General features: G+C 42.0%; 1 protein-coding gene across 1 annotated transcript in view; it reads left to right on the top strand.

Annotated features, from left to right (window-relative positions):
• The window catches only part of drosha (drosha ribonuclease III), a 164,092-nt gene that overhangs the window by 125,470 nt on the left and 22,717 nt on the right, over nt 1-15,905 (top strand). Inside the window, exons 26-30 of the mRNA XM_073024273.1 lie at nt 858-963; nt 2,625-2,766; nt 7,438-7,520; nt 8,048-8,151; nt 13,337-13,429. Of these exons, the coding sequence (XP_072880374.1) occupies nt 858-963; nt 2,625-2,766; nt 7,438-7,520; nt 8,048-8,151; nt 13,337-13,429 (528 nt within the window). The remainder of the gene's footprint in view (nt 1-857; nt 964-2,624; nt 2,767-7,437; nt 7,521-8,047; nt 8,152-13,336; nt 13,430-15,905) is intronic.

The following is a 15,905-nucleotide window of genomic DNA, read 5'->3' as shown; positions in this document are numbered from 1 at the left end:
GATATTTTGTGGGAGTGTGTGTACAAACTAGCTACAGCATTTCCTACATTGCAACAGTGAATTTTCTTTGTAAGCAAATCATTAGCTATAAAATGTTTTGAGATGCAATGAACTGAATGTAAAGGCACTATGTGAATGTGAGTAGCATACTGGTTAGTACAGTGCTTTACAGTACCATTGACCCGGGTTCAATTCCCGCTGCTGCCTGTAAGGAGTTTGTACGTTTTCCCCGTGACCGCGTGGGTTTCCTCTGGGTGCTCTGGTTTTCTCCCGTAGTCCAAAGGTGTACGTACCAGTTGGCAGATTAATTGGTCATTGGAAGTTGTCCCTTGATTCGGCTAGGATTAAATCAGTGGTTCCTGGGTGGCACTGCTCGAAGAGCCAAGAGGGCCTATAGTGTGTTGTATCTCAAAAATAAATAAATGAAAGTCTGTCTTCAGCATACAGTTGGCATTTGTTAGATGCTTTTCCGTAATTTATATTGACACAGGTTTCACAGTAGCACCACGTATAAAGTCGTATAAAGTATTTAATCCTAGATATGTCATAATGTCCTTAAGGGTGCTTTTAATCTGCACAATAGTTTGCTCTGTTCATTTGCAGGAATGTCAGATAAAGGAAAATAAATTGAACTTTATGAATAGAGCTGTACAACACAAGATTCTGCTTTAATCAGAGATGTAAAGAACAGTCTTTGGATGCTTATGAAGCTAGTCAACAGTCATTTTTAATCGTGTCCTAAAAGCTCTTTGGTCCATGTAATTACAGAGACCCAGCATAATTTGAGTGCTTTTCAATTTAATTTGTTGTTTGCTTAGCACTCATTGATTTTCTCAGTATTGATCTTTCTTTTGCAGGGGTCACAATCAGAGGATGGAATTCCTTGGAGACTCTATAATGCAATTGGTAGCTACTGAATACTTATTCATACACTTCCCAGACCACCACGAGGGCCACTTAACGGTGAGACACACACAAGCCATTATTATTTAAATTAATATCTTATTAGGATCTAAGCGTTGTGCCAGACCTCTGTAACTTTTCTCAAAGGTACTTATTTATGCCCTGTCACGCCTACTGTGGGTCATAAGCTACCGACAGACGCTCGCCAGAGTTCCCTGTCCTGGGTTTGTCTTTCAAGTTGTCTCCAAGATTAGCCTGTGCCCTTTCTCTCCCAGGGATGAGGGGTTTGGGGCTTCTCTTTGCATTTCTGTAGGACTGGGTTTTTACGGGCTTGGGGTTGCTTGTCCCATGCCCAACCCTCCTTCCTTTCACAGCTGGGCTGGGGAACATCCATGGCGGAGTTATCTTTTCTCATCTTTGGCATAAATTAACGACTTCTATCAAAGCTCCTCACACTTTTTGCAGGATTGTGCAAAATCTTCTTCTTTGTAAATCTTCTTATAAAATAAGTCAATAAAAATAATTATGATGCAATGTAAAATTTTAACATCTAGCTTACTTGAAAATTCTTATGATGGGTGACCACCTCCATTTACTTCATTTTTTTATTTCCTGTTTTATCACACTGTTTGTATTTTCATTATCAATTCTTAGTCTGCGATTTTTATTGGACTTGTCGCTCTGCCACTGGCCTCTCCCGCCAGGGATGATGAAGTGGTGTGTCTGTCCAGCTTTCCCTGCTCTCTCTGTTTTTGTTCCTTGCCCGTAGCGATTGGGATTCTTCACTTTTGATATTCAGTTCTCAGTTTTGATGTTCAGTTAACAGCGGAGTGCAGTGAAAGAGATTATTAAAAGATAATTACTGGGTGAATGTTTATAAGTGAAAAGGGGCATTATATCTCAAGCTTTTGTTTATTTATCCAGTGCCAGCTTGTACAGGAGCTACAGTGGATCGTAATAAGCCATGTGTGATGCCAGAGAACATGCCTTGTTTCCAACCAGCATCCATGGGTTTGCAGTTCCATTATATCCACAATCATTTTTTTAAAATGGGTACAGTGTGGTACTTGTAGTTATTTTTTGTTTATCAGTTAGCTTTCTTCCCCACCCTTTGTTTTGCCCTCTACTCCTGATTTTACCAGAACTTTGTCTGTTCTGAGACATTGTCTGGTTCAGACTCTGCTCACTTCAGTCAGCTTGCTGTGTAACTTCGGGGGCAGTTTGCCTCGCCCTGGTTACTGGATGCTATGGGTTTGCTGCAGGAGTCCAGGTAAGTAGCGGAAGTGCACCCTTACGGTGGTACAGACAGAAACCGTGACGCGTGCGTAGTGTGGTGTCTTTCCTTCGGGTTCATTTGTTCCAGAGCCACAGATGTCTTACTAAAAAGTCTGAAGGAAAGGTCAAAAATGCTGGAAGCAGACTGCACTGACCTGAAGCATGAACTCAGTTTCTAGACGTCAAACCAGGAATTTTTCACTTCTCAATACGGGATGACATTATGTACAAGAAACTACAGCCATTCAGAAATTGCTAAGAGTGTTTTGATGAGTGAATTTCAATTAGAAATGCCCTCTTTCTATGCAGATGCTGGTGGACTTGCCGAGTGTTTCCAGCATTTCCTGTTCTGTTTCTGCTTTTCCATTATCTAGCTTTAGCTTAATACTGAATGTTGGAGGGAAGTGGTTGTAACTGTGTTCCTGCTGGGATTGTTGTCGTTGCAGCTGCTGCGAAGCTCCCTGGTCAACAACCGCACGCAGGCCAAAGTAGCAGAAGAACTGGGTATGCAGGACTTTGCCATCACAAATGATAAAACCAAAAGGCCTGTAGCGCTCCGAACCAAGACCCTGGCCGACCTTTTGGAATGTGAGTGCTTTGTGTACGTTGTGTTACATAAGCAGAACAACACTTTCTGATCTCATACAAGTCTATACTAAATGCTTTATTTTTGTTTCATTCAAATGCTCATTGAAAGCTATTGAATCTTGAAAGACCTCGATAGAGTGGTTGTGGAGAGGGATGTTTCCTGTAGTGGGGGAGTCTCGAATCGGAGGGCACAACCTCAGAATGGAAGGACATCCCTTTAGAACAGAGAGCAACCTGGGGTCCATGGACCCCTTGCTTAATGGTATTGGTCCATGGCAAAATAAATGTGTGGAACCCCTGAGCTAGACGGTGGTGAATCTGTGGAATGTGCTACGTACGGGTGGCTGGGCGGGGCAAGTCATTGGGTATATTTAAAGTTGAGCTTGGTAGGCTCATGCTTAGTAAGGATGTCATACGGTGAGAAGGAAGGAGTTGTTCTGATAAAGCGGGATTGACAGAACAGACTCAATGGGCCGAATTGCCTAATTCTGCTCCTGTGTCTTATGGCTTAGTGGATGACACTCCTTCCTCTGTGTTGGAAGGATAGAGATTTGCTTCTCACTCCAGAGTGCAAAAATACGGGCTGACGTTCCATTGTTCTGCAGCTGGAGATGTCTTCCTTCATGTAAGAAGTTAAACCCAGGCCCATTCTGCCTCATGGGAGGATCATAAAACACCTCATGACAACACTTCGAAGGAGAGCGGTGAGGATATCTCCGGTTCCTAGGCCAATATTCATCTCTCTCCACATCACCAAATTAGATTATCTGTTTGCTATTTATGGGAGCTTACTGTATTCTACTCAAACATAATGCCTCATTTCCTACATTACAATAATGGCTGTACTCCACTGCCTGCAGAGGTGACACAAGGAGTGCTGTCAAAGGTTTATTTTTTTCCCTGTATCTCTTTTAATTCATAAATATATGCTGATTCCTGAAGCCATGCCCAACTTGTAGTATTTTATGCACAGTAATCTGAGGAAAATCGCGCAGAAGGTTAGGCTGTTCACGGTAAAGTAAAAGCTTTATGACTCTCTGCCTGTTGTACATGAAAGGTATGATGTGAGAAATCCACCATCTTCCATTTCAAAGTACATTTGCGGCCAAAGTTTGTTTGATAATGCTCCTTTGAAGCATCTTAGTGTGTTTAACAGTGTTAAGGGTGCTATATAGATGTTGTTAAATAACCAGCTTAAATTTTAAAGGAAGGTATTGTATCTAATCCAGAGAGAGGATTCAGGGAAATACAGCTTTCACACAGCCATCTCTTGTGATCTTGCTTGCACTGCCTATAAAGGTGGTGGAAGCAGCTTCATTCATCACTGTCAAAAGAGAATTGGATGCATACTTAGTTGCACAGGAAAAGAAAACAGGGCTCTGCTGAGGAAAGAGTGGCGTAGGAGTGGGATTAATTGGCTCTCTGTCTCTCAAAGCACTGGCATGTCTGATAGGCTAAGCAGTGCTCTGCGTTGCCATGGTTTCTGCAATGCGAAAAGGGCATTCTGATACCATTGCAAGGGCATATTTAGGATGCCACCCGTTGAGTGTGGAGTTGAAGGAGGGAATGGGGTCAGGAGGTGGTGAATTGCAACTGAAGGACAGAGGCCAGTGATCTCATGGGAAATCTAGGCTCTTGCCATAGCTAAATTCCGCATTTTCATAGTTGCTAAATTAGTGAAATTGTTTTATGATTGTCACATGACTGTGGTACAGTGGGAAAAAAATTGTCTTGTATACCGTCCATACGTTCATTGAGGTAATGCAAGTTTAAACAATAGCAGAGTGCAGAATAAAGTTTTATAGGTAGATAGTAAGGGGCAAGGTCACAACCAGGTAGATTGTGAGGTCAACAGTACATCAAGTTGTACGAGGGAACCATTTGAGGCTCTTTATGATAGTCGGATAGAAGATGTCCTTAAGCCTGTGGTGCATTCTCTGGGGATTTTGTATCTTTGGATCAAAGACTTTTGATGAGGGTGGCTGCTTCACCAAAGCAGTGAGAAGAGTAGACAGGGTCCATTGAGGGGAAGCTTGTTTCCCTGACGTACTGAACCATGTTCACAACTCCAGATTTTGTAGTCACGGGCAGAGCAGTTGTCATACCAAACCATGATGCATACAGATAGGATGCTTTCTGTGGTATATCTATAAGAATTGGTGAGGGTCATAGAGAGGTACAGCACAGAAACAGGCTCCTTGGCCCATCTAGTCCACACCGAAACCATTTAAACTGCCTACTCCCAAACAACTTGCACCGGGGACCATAGTTCTCCATATACCATTACTATCCAGGTACCTATCCAAACTTCTCTTAAACGTTGGAATCGAGCTCGGATGCACCTCTTGTGCTGGCAGCTCATTCCACACTCTCACGAGCCTCTGAGTGAAGAAGTTTCCCTTCGTGTTCCCTTAAACTTCTCACCTTTCACCCTTAACCCATACCTCTGGTTGTAGACTCACCCAGACTCAGTGGAAAAAGCTTGTTTGCATTAACCCTATCTATACCCCTTATAGTTCTGTATATCCCCATCAAATCTCTCAATCTTCTATATTCTAAAGAATACAATCCTAACCTATTAAATCTTTCCTTATAGCTCATAACTTTCCTATAACATGCAAATTTCTTTAGCAATCTGAGGAAGTAGAGGCGCTGGTGAGCTTTCTTGGCAATGGAATCGGTGTGCTTAACTAGAACAGGCAATTAGTGATGTTCACACCAAGAAACTTGATACTCTCAACCCCCTCAACCTCAGCACCGTTGATGTTCAGTAAACAAGAGCATGTGTACCATCACCTCCCATTCTCCTCTTTCCTGAAGTCAATTACCGGCTCTTTTGTTTTACCGACATTGAAAGGTTGCTGTCATGACATCATGCTCTTCATTTACTTCCTCTTCTCTGACTCATCATTATTTGAAACACGGCCCTCTGTAGTGGGGCCATCTACAAAATTTGATGGAGGTCTACTCTAAAGAGCACGTTTGGTTAAAATTTACCTTTTATGGTGGAGAAGAAGTCGTTTTTAAACAATACAACACTGACACACAGGGTAAAGTCTATCATTGGTTGCTGGTATTGGTCAGCAGTTGTATTTAACCTGGAAGCCATTTGATTCCATTGGAAATGATAGAATCAAATGCATGGGAATGAGGCAGTTAAAGAGTGCACACACTTAATATTGGTGACCAGTGACCAGTTTCAACTCTATTGAAGCCCTAATTTCTACCCACTACCACCCCCACTCCCCCCGTTTCCCCTTCTCCCAACCCAGTCCCCCTGCTCCATACCATCTGTTGTAGTTACAAGGTCTGGGGTTGGTATACAAGAGACCGCCACTTTTCACACTGTTAGCAGTGATCATGTTGAGCCCAACCCGTGCTTCAGGTTCACCTCTCGTGGAGTGTCTTCACAGCTTCCAGTGCCTGCTGCCAGCCTTGCCACGGTCATCCACAAAGTGTCAGAGGCTTCCTTCATAGTTTTCAAATGTGTCTGATTATCTGAGGTATTGAAAGTAATAGTAGCGCATTTAAATACTTAATGTGAATATAGAATTATTTAAAGCTGCATTCGCTATGTTAATTATAACATTAAGAACATTTCAGGTATTTTTTTAATATAAAACAAACTGCCTCCCTTCTGGGGCCTTCTTTATCTAGGTTGGCAACACTGTTGACTGAATGGGGCCAGGCTAAATGCCCAGATAAGCGTGGCCTAAAACTGAGGGGACTAATGTGACATGTATTCACCGCCTCGCTCGGTGCATTATGGAGCTGCTGCTAGATTTGGTGCTTTGGGAACAGTCTGGCTCAGTGTATTGGCACTCAAACAATGGCTGCCATTAAGGTACACATGTTCAGTAAGAGCATGAGGTGACAGATTGTCTTTCAACAGGATGTTCTTGAAGGGGTATCCCCACAAACTTAAAGGTGTGTCTGAAACTGATCTGTCAAATTCAACTTTTCTTTTGAACATAGATGTTTCTTTAATTTTTGAATGCTGGCAGATAGAACATCAACTTAAGAAGTCAAGATGCTGGGATCTTTAGCAGGTTTGAGTAAGACCCAGGGACATAGTTTTGAGTGGTTGTACTCTTTAGTCAGGGAGTGGTGAATCTGTGGAATTCTTTGCTACAAGCAGCTGTGGAGGCCAAATCTTTATGTATATCTAAGGCAGAAGTTGATAGATTCTTGATTGGTCAGGGCATGAAGGGATATGGGGAGAAGTCAGGAGATTGGGGCTGGGGGTGAGAGGAAAATCGGATTAGTCATGATGAAACGGCGGAACATTCTCGATGGGTGAGATGGCCTAATTCTGCTGCTATATCTCAATGCGTTATCGTCTCATGATTGGAAGGAAAGTGTTATAGCTTGGAGTGACGTTGAGATCTGGAACTCACAAAGTGAAAAGGTGGTCAAGGTAAAAATCCTCATCAGTTTGCAAATGCTCCTGCGCAAAGATTCGATGGGCTGAAACTTGTAAAACTGTACACTGTGAGCAAGGAAGTGGCTTGAGACTCCGGGTGGTTTTCATACATCAGGGACATGATGAACTGAATGGGCTCATTCAGCGCTGAATACAGTATACCCGTGACTGTGGGGAATTCAACCGATGCACCGTGGTCAACAGTAATAATGTGTCATTGTTAAAACTTAATTTTCTCTTTTACTTAGCATTCATAGCTGCACTTTATATCGACCAGGACCTGGATTATGTCCGCACTTTCATGAACGTATGTTTTTTCCCAAGACTGAAGGTCAGTACATTTCAATGTATATCTTCTTGCTGTTGTGGAAATCTTTGCATCTGACATAATATTGCAGATCAATTTCAAACTTGTGCGTCAGTATTTGGAACTCCAATTGAAAAAAGATTTTATCACCATGTATGAACTTCAGAATTGTGCGTCTCATTTTAATACCAACCTGCGACGTTTCCTGACAATTTGCAGATGTTAATGCTGCTGCCAGTGGAACATAACAATAATACTTGTAAACCAGCATTTTCTTCAGTGTACTTGTGCTTTTTATTTCCCTGTGGTATTCTTTGTGGCAAGGTTCCCAGACAGATGCATGTAAAGCTATATAGAATTGGTCTGAATCCTAGACTGTTTTGGTGTTACTGTGTTACCTATGTCCTATCACTTGTTTGCTTCAGAAGATAAAAGCTTATATGTTAAGTGTGCAAAGGTTATGTTTGATGGAAAAGATAAAGTGAACAAGTTAATTCAGTCGACATGCACAGGTTTTAATTTTTAATGGCCTTTCTTTTATGTTGCTGCAGGAGTTTATACTGAACCAGGATTGGAATGACCCCAAGTCTCAACTACAACAATGTTGCCTGACCCTCAGAACAGAGGGGAAAGAGCCCGACATCCCTCTGTACAAGTGAGTTTTTTTATGTGGAGCGAATGCAAATGCTTTTGTTTTGTGAAGATCATTAACTGCAAGGCGAGATTATAAATTTTCTTCTGTGCCTGTCTGCATCACCAGAATTATTGCGTTCCTCTCTGGTCTAATATACTTCAGATTCAAGGAGGATTGTTGGAGCATAACTAAATTGTTATTCAATTATTTGTAATCAGAACCCTTAGTAGTGTGATTATTCTGCAATATTTTGGAATGCAACGCTGAGATGGGTAGCCTCTATAGACCATGTATATCTCACATCAACTTTAGCAGATGAAGATATGAGGGAAGTGGTTGTGTTCCCAGAATTAAGCACCAACTAACCATTGCAAATATTTTAATGCAATTTTGAGAATTTTTATCCCCTAAAAACAAATTAACATGGAAAAATTATTAGGCAGTATGTTTTTCTTTTCCCTATTAAGGCCTCACTAGAGTCATTAATGGCAAATTGATATAGTATTCCACAGTTGTACTGTCAAAACAAGAGTAAATATTTCATTCCAAGTCTAGCTTTATGCAAGGTTTTGTAGCAAAGAGTAAAGTATTTAAATATTGCAGATTTTGATCTGGAATTGTAGATCTTGTCAAAACTATGAACCATGTATTACCAGCATCCCATGTTTTATTCACTCCAGCCACATGAGGATCTACATGTTTCCACTTTACCACTCACAGTTAATTGTAACAAGTTCAATTTTCATAAGATTTGTTCTCCAAAGCTTAGTCTTGACTGAACTGTAAATCAAATCATTAAGTTGGACTCAGTTACATGGAAGTAAAGCGTGTCTTCAGGGACTGTGTTCGGCTGTAGTCTGATGAATCACTCTGAAATATTTGCCTTCTCGTTATTAGCTAAAACGTTGTCTGACTGGAAACCATTTTAATAAGTGAACATTGCTAATAGAAGATCATTTTAAAAGTTAAACCTGATGTAAAAAAATTAAACATTTCCTGACTGCGGGACGATTTAAGTGCTTACATTCCAATCCGGTGATGATCAAATCTGAGGTCAGCCTGTAATGTTTAGTTAGGCATGTGAATGTGAAGGAAATAAGAAGATACAGACATTGCTTGGGCAGAAGTGATTAGTTGGCTATTTGGTTACTAATTTAATTGGTTCAGTATAACATGATGGGCCGAAGGGACTATTGCTGTGATATACTGTTCTGCCGGCGATCTAACAATATATCATCTGACTCTGCATCCAAAGCCTTCATATGTCTTTGTTACGTCTAGATGTGCCTGCTTCATTATTCTCAAAGCAGGCTTCAAAATATATCTTAGTTAACACTGGTCCATTTATCCCTTCACCCCCTGTGCTGTCTCCATTGATGCCCCGTCCAGCAACACTTTGGTGTTTTAACTCTTTCTTCCTTGTTTTTCGAATGCTTTGTTTTGGCTGCCCTTCTGCATGGGGAGCCTCTCGGCTATTTAAATTCCTCCCTTCTCACCTTCCGATCACCCCTCAGTTTGAAGCTGTTTGGAACTGTCTTGGCCATGTTCGGAATATTCAGTTCTACTCGTTCTGTTCTGGAAGGGTGTGTGGAGAGGGTGCAGGTATGGTTCAGTAGGATCCTGTCTGGGTTAGAGAGTGTTAGCTAGAAGAAGGGGTTGGACAGATTTGGATTGTTTTCTTTGAAATGTCTCATGGAAGACCTGGTTTGTTTGTTAAATTATGAGGGACGCAAGATTAGGTAGATAGTCAAAGTCTCTTTCCCAGGGCAGACGGGAACTACTAGAGGGCATAGCCAAGGCGAGAGGAGGGGAGGTTTTAGAGAGATTTGTGGAGCAGATTTTTCTTAAGCAAAGAGAGGTAGTTAGCTGAAATGCAGGGGTGGAGGAAGGAGACACAATCTAAGAGAGCTGCAGACAGAAGCATGAATGTGAAGGGAATGGAGGGATAAGGATCATATGCAGGCAGGTAGGACTATTTTCATTTGGCTTCATGGTTGGCACAGTCATTGTGGGCCAATGGGCCTGTTCTGGCACTATACTGTTCTGTGTATGCGTTCTTTAACATTTTATAATTGGCTTCTATGTCTTTGATTTAACATTCTAAGCTGTAATTCCTTTACTCATTCCCTCAACCTTGAGCTCTCTCCTCTGTTAAACCACTTTTAAGGCACCATTTAAAATTATATGTGATAATATTCCTGTGAAGTGCCTTGGGAAATTTTACTGTGTTCAAGGAAGTACGATGATTGACTCTTAACTGCCTGCTGGAGTGACATAGCAAGGCACTCAGTTGTATCATTAGAATAAGAATAAAGCTGAACCAACCGCCCAGCTTTCACTTGAAAGCTGATTCTGGACATAGCAGGCTGCTCCCAACCTTGTCGACTCTCAGAATCCTTCTCACGAACGCTTGGTGACTGATCACTAATTGGGAAGCTGTCCCACAGACTTGTCGAGCAACAGCCTGACAATCACACTCACAGACTCTGCCTTAGCAGACAAGGTACCAGATTTCAGATCTGTTGCTTCTGTGCTGATGACAAAGTTGGTTTCAAGGCTTATCACATTTCAAATCCTTCTTTCTGTGTTTCTGTAAAGCTGTAAATTGCATGCAAAAATGAGCATTTAATCCATTGATCGAGGGGAATATAGACTTTTAATTTTTTTTCCCCAGTTGTCATGTTCCTTGTCATTTTTAAAATATATAAGTCAGTCCTACTGCCTCTATATCAATAGATACACTTTTTTTTCTGATTTTTGTCTCTCTCTTTGCTATTTTCCTTTATGGCTGTAGGTTGAAATAACTCAGTGCTTTAATTCAGTGCTCACCAAACTTTTTGTAATGCCCCACTTCAGGGGTTTATTTTGTGCCCTTTCTTCATGATTCTGCACTTGAATTCTTTACAAGGCTCTCCCAAATACAATAGGCTGATAGACTCAAAGAATTTTACAGCAAGAAAATAGGCCCTTCGGCCTGACTTATCCATACTGACCAAAGTACTTAGCTGAGCTGTTGCCTGCATGGCCCATATCCGTCTAAACCTTTCCTATATGTGTATCTCTTTGAATATCTTCTAATGGTTGTAATTGTACCCGCCTCACCGATTCCCCTGGCATTTCACTCTTTATTCCCCCTGGCCATCTGTGTGGAAAAACCTACTCATCTGATCTCCTTTAAATCATTCCCCTCACTTTGCTTTCTAACTTTAGACTTCCCTACCCTAGGAAAAAGACTGTGATTATCCTCCTCCTTGATGCCTCTCATGATCTTGTAAACCCCTATGAGGTCACATTACAGCCTGCTGTGCTCCATGGGAAGTAGTCCCAACCTATCCAATCTCTCCTTACGCCTCACACGGCGCAGTAACACTGCAGTTAATGTAATCGCTTCACAGATCGCCGATCGGAGTTCGATTCCCGCCGTCTGTAAAGTGCTCATATGTTCTCCTTATGACCCCTTGAGTGCTCTAGTTCCATAAGACATGGGAGCAGAACTAGCCGTTCGTCCCATTCAGTCTGCTCCACCTTTCCATCATGGCTGATTTATTAACCCTCTCATGCCCGTTCTCCTGTCCTCTCCCTGCAACCTTTGATGCCCTTACAAATCACCCTCAGATTTAACTATACCCAGTGACTCGGCCTCCACACTTCAAAGGTGTAGGGTTAGGATTAGTAAGCTGTGGGTATGCTATGTTGATGCCAGAAGTGTTGCGACATTTGCGGCACAATCCTTGATGATTTGATTTGATCCAAGTGCACATTTCATTGTATAATTTGGATGTACATGTGACAAAGCTAATCTTTATCTTTAAACTCTGCAGTCCCAGCAACATCCTTATGAACCTTTTCAGCGCCTTCTCTAGTTTAATCACATTTTTTTTAATAGCTTGCCAACCAGAACTTTGCATGATACGCCAAGTGTGGTCTCACCAGCTGTAATATATTCAAGTGTGTCATACATCTTCACCTGTCTAACTTTGTTGCCAATGTCAATGAAGCTAAGTTCTGTTCCCCTAGTTCCCTCTGTTCTGCAACATTCTCAATGGCCCTGTCATTTACCTGTAAGTCCTGCCTTGGCTTCGCTTCACACTTGTGTTAAATTCCCTCTGCCTATTTTGCCAATTGATCCTAATCCTGTTCCAGCTTCCTTTGTTGTCCGTTACACTGCCAATTCATTATACTCTGGGGATTCCTGGTATTCCCAGCTGATTTAAGCCTCTTTATTTTTCCCGTCCAGACCATCATTATCCCTCATTAACTGGAGTTCCCTTATCCTGCCATCCTGCCCTTCTCTTAATTGGAACTGGAATTAGTTTGTTGTTATGCTGAGATACAGTGAAAAGCTTGTCTTGCATACTGTTCATACAGTTCAATTCATTACTCAGTGTATTGAGGTAGTGTGAGGTTAAAAACAATAACACAGTACAGAATAAAGTGTTACAGTCACAGAGAAAATGCAGTGCAGGTAGACAAATAGATGCAAGTTCATAACGAGGTAGATTGTGAGATACAGAGTCCTTTTTATAGTATTAGTGAACCATTTAATACCTTATAACAGTGGGGTAGAAGTTTAACAGAAGCTTCCCTCAAAGTTCAAGGTAAATTTATTATCTTAATATATGTCACCATATACTACCCTGAGGTTCATTTTCTTGCAGGCATTCACAGTAGAACAAAGAAATACAATAGAATAAATTAAAAATATAAATACTGACGAGCAACTAATGTGCAAAAGAAGCTAAATTGTGCAGAAACTAATAATAAATAAGTAAATATATAATACTGAGAACATAAATTGTAGAGTCCTTGAAAGTGAGTCCATACATTGTGTTGAGTGATCAGTTCAGTATTGAAGTGAACAGCTTGCCAGATGTCCTTTTACCTGCTGGCAGCCCCTACCATTCAATCTTTGCATGCTCCTGTCTAATGCCAACAAAGTTAGCCTTGCCTCAATTTAGGACTTTGACCTGCGGACCAGCTTAATTCTTTTAGGATGACCTAAGAACTTGCTGAGGTCCACTTTGTGGTTGCATAGGATTAATTGTGTAGATGCACTGCTTGTGCATGGGGATTCTTCAGGTTTATTAAGTCTGCGTTCTCAAATGTGCAGTGAATGATCTGCTTGGCTTTCCCAAGCTGTCGGAATGAAGGTTTTGTTTTAAAATGTTTGATTGAGAGCTATTAAGATTATATATTGTTTTCTCAGGATTCTTCAAACAGTGGGACCATCTCATGCCAGGACGTACACTGTAGCTGTATATTTCAAAGGAGAGCGGATTGGCTGTGGTACAGGTCCAAGGTATGTCTTTATAAATACTGAGGCATTATTTTGATCGTCTTTTATTCAGCAGGGATATAACACAATAATCATTGCCTTGCAGAGCAATAAACCAAAGGTCAATGGAATACTTATGAACTCACCATGATCAGAAAATTATTCAGTCTGTCAGCCATGCTAGTTGCTAGCAGAACAATTCCATCAAACCCATCGTCTCTGCTCCTTATTTCCATGTGGCTCTGCAATATATTCTCTATCACATGTGCATCAACTCATCGTTGATTCTTTTACCACTTATCTATTCTAAGGAATAATATGGCAGCCAATTAACCTACCAGTGTTTCTTTGGAATGCGGGAGGAATCCCAGTCAGTCACAGAATATGCACTGTAGGAGCAATGCATCTGTTCTCTATCTGCATTGGACTCTCTGTTGCATGTTTATAGTGGTAACTAGTCGCATGAGTGGAGCCGTGGTAAAAGCGAAGGGAATAAGTTTCGTCTCCATGATTTGTTCTTGGCAGCTTGTAGTAGCTTGCATCCGTCGGTCAGGGTCAACCATGAATGTTGCATCCTAGGTGCCTAGATGCACAAGCCTGGGCTGTACGATATGGAGAGCGAGCTGTTGCCTATGTAGCAAGCTCCGCCTCTCCATGCATCTAATGAACCCAAAGGACGGCAGAGACCGATACCGATACAGCGTCAAGAAGAGCTGCCAGTCAGCATTGAACTCAATGCAGGACTGCGTTAGGGACTCCAGCTCTGGATTTTTCCCTCGGGGTTTACTCCCAAAGCCTCCCAAATGTGTGTGTAACTGAATTATCAATAGCCTGTAAACATTTAATTGCAGTGGAGTAACAGCATAGACCCCTGTAAAATGTACGGAGAGTATTTGCCCAGTTGTACTGGGCAGGCCCATTGATTGGGGATGCATTTTATTGCTGTTGACGTGAAATGTCATTTTGGCATTAGTTGGACTAAGTCTGGCTATGTGTTCCAGACTGCTGCCTGCAAGTAGTCAGAACCAGCCACAGCTTTCCTCCCGTGATTGTGTTTAATTAGTGTAGGTGTGAGGTTTCAAAGTTCCCAAGAGACTCCCACAGCTCAACAGCAATGTATTTATCTTCATTCTCACCTTTTTAATAGCATTGCATTTACTCTGCCCTCATTGCTTTGTTAAGAATAGTTTACCTGAGAGGAGTGCATTGTAATCATGGCCTAGTGCCTCTACATATCTCGTATAAAATCCCACCTTCTAGCTACTTTGGACCTTTTCCAGTTGGCCTGCCACTCAAACTGGTCTGCCAATGGAGAGCATTCCACTGGTCCCCCGGGGAGAGCGTTCTAACTGGCTGTAGCACCGTCTGCTACTGCATGGGATTGAAATTAGCTGCAGAAAGTTGTGAACTCAGTCGGCTCGATCTTGGGACTGTCCTCCGCACCATCCAGGACATCTTCAAGGAGCAATGCCTCAGAAAAGCAGCATCCATCGTTAAGGGGCCCATCACCCAGGACATGCCCTCTTCTTATTGCTGCCATCAGGGAAGAGGTACAGAAGCCTAAAGGCACACACTCAGCATTTCAGGGATAGCTTCTTCCCCTCTGCCAACAGATTTCTGAAAGGATATTGAACTCATAAATGCTCCCCCCTTTCTTTTCTATTTTTCTCTCTCTTTGCACTACTTATTTAATTTAACTTAAAAAACACATATAATGATTGCTGTAATGTACAGTTATTATGTATTGCAATGCACTGCTGCTTCATAACGACAAATTTCACAACATATTCCAGTGATAATAAACCTGATTCCGATTCTGATTTTGTTGATGCCATAGCATCAGCCCTCTGCTCTGTCCTGTCCCACTCAGAAAATTATGCCTCATATGGCAGGATGTTGTTCATTGATTTCAGATCAGCATTTAAGACAGTCATCCCCCAGAGGCTGTTGTGTAAACTGTCTTTGTTGGGAATCAGCACCCCTCTCTGTAACTGGATCTTGGTCTTCCTAATGGAAAGACCCCAGTCAACCTGAGTTGGCAGCAACATCTCAAGCTGAGCACGACTGCTCCCCGTGGTTGTGTGCTAATTGGTCTGCTGTTTACGCTGCTGACTCATGATTGCACTGCCAGATTCAACTCAGACATCATCATCAAGTTCGCTGATGATACATCAGTGGTTGGCCTCGTCAGTACAATGATGAGTCGGCATACAGAGAGGAGGCAGGGAGCCTTGTCAAATGGTGTGAGAACAACAACCGGAGTCTCAATATGGACAGTTCAAAAGAGATGATTGTGGACTTCAGGAAGGCACAGGTTGACCACCCTCCATTGCACCATCGATGGATCTTGTGGAGAGAGTGAAGTGCAACAAGTTCCTTGGTGTACACATATCGGACAAACTTATCTGGACCTGCAACACCTCCTCGCTACTCAAGAAGGCACAGCAGCTTCTGCACTTTCTGAGGGGATTGAGGTGCGCAAGGCTCCCTGTCCCTGTCC

Source organism: Hemitrygon akajei, chromosome 20 (assembly GCF_048418815.1).
Source record: "Hemitrygon akajei chromosome 20, sHemAka1.3, whole genome shotgun sequence".
Lineage (NCBI taxonomy): Eukaryota > Metazoa > Chordata > Chondrichthyes > Myliobatiformes > Dasyatidae > Hemitrygon > Hemitrygon akajei.
The sequence above is the reverse complement of the archived record's forward strand: the minus strand, read 5'-3'. Positions and strand labels throughout refer to the sequence as shown.